This window comes from Poecilia reticulata, linkage group LG23 (assembly GCF_000633615.1).
Source record: "Poecilia reticulata strain Guanapo linkage group LG23, Guppy_female_1.0+MT, whole genome shotgun sequence".
Lineage (NCBI taxonomy): Eukaryota > Metazoa > Chordata > Actinopteri > Cyprinodontiformes > Poeciliidae > Poecilia > Poecilia reticulata.
In genome coordinates this window covers 6,260,648-6,264,557 of record NC_024353.1, presented here as the reverse complement: position 1 = coordinate 6,264,557, position 3,910 = coordinate 6,260,648, and the positions used below count along the sequence as shown (strand labels likewise).

The window sequence follows — 3,910 nt, the reverse complement described above, 5'->3', positions numbered from 1 at the left end:
TTGTGTTGTGTTTAGCAGAGCTAATCTTCACAATTAGTGCTTTAGGGTTAGTGCAGCTAATGTTTTAGCTCCATCATATGTGCTGTCAGGCTGGATATCAAACGTTTCTGCAGCTAGCTTGGTACCAACCAGATTCTACCTGTTTAGAGGCAAAAATAACTTTGTGGCGCAATCTGGGGACAAAAGCTTAGAAAGTTTCAATTTTCTCACTTTAAAAATGAAACAATTTTCCACTAATTTAACCGAATCTTGCAGCTTTAAACTTTTCCTTGGAAGTGTTTGAATCAGCGCAACAATTCAAACACTGTATTTATCCAGTTTGTGTGTTTTTTTAATGCTGAGACTAAATAAACATCAGATAAAGGAACATGGCAGGAAAAAGAGCATCGCTGATGTCTGCTTGGGAACAATGGCGCTTTGTGGCACAGAAGATTGAGATCTCAGCCTTTCGATGCGCACAACAACAAACTCAGAGCCGTTTCTATTGGGGCCACAGCCGCTCCAGCAGGGCGTGTTTGACTGCGACAGGAAGCCGTTCAGGTGGATGACAAAGGAGAGAAGAACGATGGCTGGAGGCAGCGACTCGTCCCGACTTGTCTCTGAGCATTCACACCTTCTTGCCTTTCCCACCCTTCTCACCTTCCTGCTTCCTGAAACTCGCAGTCATTCACAGACTTTTCCTTTTCTCCCAATCTGTCCCAATTTAAACTGATTTCATTCAAATCAGTTTAAAAGATCTCGGTTTGATCCCCAGTTTGTTCATTTTAACAAATATATTTCTACTGTTCAGTGTGTTTCTGCTGCTGTGGGAAAGTTCAGAGTTCAAACCGACAAACCCTAAATTCTCTCACTTCAGCTCTGATTTTTTTAAAAACTTTATCCGCTAAAGAAAAATTTCAGAAAAAAGTCATAGTTATTAGAAAAAAAGTAAAAAACTCAAGATTATGAGAAAAAAAATAAAAAAATTTAATTCAGACATTTTCCTCAGGATTATGAGTTTGGGTCTCGTTCTGAGAAAGAAAAAAAAACCTGAACTTTGAGCTAAAAGTCAAAATTCTGAGAAATATTTTTCAAGAATTCGGATTTGTAAGAAAAAAGTCAAAATTCAGATTTTTATTCCTGAGAATTCTGAAAAAATGTCAGAATTTTGACTTTTTCTGACTTCAAAATCTTGACTTCTGGTCTCATTCTGAAAAAGTTTAGAGTCAAAACTCTTAGAAAATGAGAAAAAGTCATAATTCTGAATTTTTCTGTAAATCTACAGAAAACTGAATGATGTTTGCATCTCTGGGCCCCAGAAGGTTTTTTGCCTCTCAGCAGCTTTTAGTCGCAGCTCGTAGCTTCCGGCTGTAAAACGGCGGGAATCGCCATGGAAACGGCAGACCAATCATTCCCCCTCTCTGTGTTGAACACAAACTGACCAGCTCTCTTGTTTTTGTTTTTTTTTTTTTTGCTTTGCTCAGGTTCTGGGTCGGGTTCTCCTCCTCCAGCTGATCGCCGAGCTGGTCCGCGGTTACCGTGACGACGAGACCTGGTCGCTGCAGCTGCTGAACAGCACGCGCATCCACATCCTGCCCACCATGAACCCGGACGGCTTCGACGTGGCCGACACAAACTGCCTGATGAGCCAGGGAAGGTAAACTTTATCTCACAGACAGACGGAGAGAAATGAAGAACGGAGTAACCACCTGAAAAGTGCGGCATGCTTTTTTTAAATCCTTCTTACACATTTCTGAAGTTTTATTTTTCTGTGAATGGAAGCAGTTATGTACCAGGGTTTGTACGGTGCTTCAAATCCTTGAAAGTCATTAGATTTAGGTGTTTTCAGGGTTTGGAAAGTACTTGAATTCTGTTTAAAGTGCTTGAAAGTTATTGAAATTCATGCCAAACAGTTTGGTAATAAAGTGCAATGTGATGTTTGGTTAACGGCGTAAATTTGGAAAAGATTATTTACAGTTGAAACCAGGTTCGTTTAATAAAAAGAGATTTTAAAATTTCTCACTGTCTGAAGTTAAATCTTGAAAATTAGTTTTTACTTTCGGAAAGGTGTAAAAGCTGCTGGACATTTCATGTCTGAATATGTTCAGATTTTTTGTTTTGATCATTTTTACAATAAATATTTTCATATTTCATCTTTTTTATACATTTCTGTAAATGTTTAAAAACTGATTTGTCTTTAAAACCTACATAAAATGAGGCATTTTATGTTGTACTTTGGTCAGAACGAGGATGTTTTTTCCTTAAAGCTGGAGATCACTTCCTTTTGTTTCCACTTTCCTCAAGTGTCTTAAGACATTTTAAGATCTTACTGGAAAATCAGCATAGGAAGAATGTTTTTTTAACAGGCAGTTGAACATTTCGTGGCATCAGATGTTTATTGGTAACAGTTTCGCTCCAACGCCCCGAACTCTGATTACCAGGAAACCGCACACACCGCACGGGTCAGATTGCAGACAGATGGTTAAAGCCTCTCGGTGTCCCGTTGTGTGTGTGTGTGTGTGTGTGTGTGTGTGTGTGTGTGTGTTTGTGTTTTACGGCCTCGTTAAGCCGAGTCGCCGCGGTAAAACGGAGTGTGAGGTCTGTGGGCTCCAAACCGTAAAAGGATTTTTTCCTCTTGCGTCAAACAGAACGAGGCAGAAACTTGATTTGTTTTTAGTTCTGCACCAGTTTCTTCAAACTCGACGTTTTCTCTTCGATTGGGTTCAGATTTTTACTGGATTTTTTAAAATTTGTTTTTATTTGAACTTCAAACTTTTTCACAGATTTAATTCTGAAAAGTGCGGCATGTTTTTGATTTTAGCCTTTCTGATTAGGCTTGCTGTAATCAATAAACCAGTTAATCACACAATAATTTATTGTTTTTATCTTTTCTCTCTTTCATCTGCTGCTCTGGTCTCAAATTTCGACTCTTTTGAAAGACATTTTGTTTATAATTTATTTATACGTTTTTTATTTATTTTGGATATTTATGTTAATTAGAATTTAAAGTTTATTGATCTTTGAGAATGTGTTTTTGTTACCATTATATTATTTAAACATTTTCTCAAAACAATATTGTTGGAAGAAGAACAGAATGTCAAACAGCTGCTCTTCAGTAGAAATCACATAATATTTCTGGTTTTAATACGAAACTGAATTGACGTGATAAAATATGAGTACTTTGTGTGTTAGCTGCCATATTTTTTTAAAAGAAATAGTAACAATAGTAAACATTTTATGTGAGATTATTGTCTTTTATATTTTAAAGCTCTTTCAGATACAAAACCAATTTTGAGCTTTTTCTTTTTTTGTGGTCACGGACCACAGAAAGTCACATTAAGGGCCACGAATGGCCCACACACCACAATTTGGACACCTTTCCTCTAACTGGTTTTCTTCCAGGAAAATCCTCACCGTTTTATTTCCCGCCCTCTCGTTTCTCTCTGGCTCAAACATTTCTGATGTCTTGACGTTTCCCTCCGATCTGATCGATCTCTGTCCGCTTTAGGGCAAACCAGAACGGCGTCGATCTGAATCGGGGATTTCCTGACGCTTTCGCTGGCCTTCGAAAGCAGCAGGAGCTGAATGAGGAGCAAAGGGAAGCTGAGGTTGGTTTCAGTTGGGATTCCTCCTTTTGTTAGGGAGTTTATGAGCTTTTATTTAATGAATATGACCTAATTTGAGTCATTTTTAGACTGTTAACGTCACACACGTTGACAATCAGATGTACTTGTTTCGAGATCTATGATTAAATAATTTAGGTTTAAAAAGGATTCAAATGATTCCTTCAATGTGCAAGACACTGTTAGCTACTCCTCACAGTGGCTGTTAGCATTATTAGCTACTCCTCAAGATGGTTATAAGAACTGTTAGCTGCTCTTCAAAGTTGGTAAAGCATATAGCTATAAGGCAGCTAACTGTTAGCTATAAG

The 3,910-nt window shown here is 37.9% G+C and overlaps 1 protein-coding gene across 2 annotated transcripts in view; it reads left to right on the top strand.

The window, feature by feature from the left end:
• The window catches only part of cpm (carboxypeptidase M), a 24,017-nt gene that overhangs the window by 15,100 nt on the left and 5,007 nt on the right, over positions 1-3,910 (top strand). For both annotated transcript variants that reach the window (XM_017302670.1, XM_017302671.1), the window contains 2 exons: positions 1,464-1,636; positions 3,488-3,587. In XM_017302670.1, the coding sequence (XP_017158159.1) occupies positions 1,464-1,636; positions 3,488-3,587 (273 nt within the window). The remainder of the gene's footprint in view (positions 1-1,463; positions 1,637-3,487; positions 3,588-3,910) is intronic.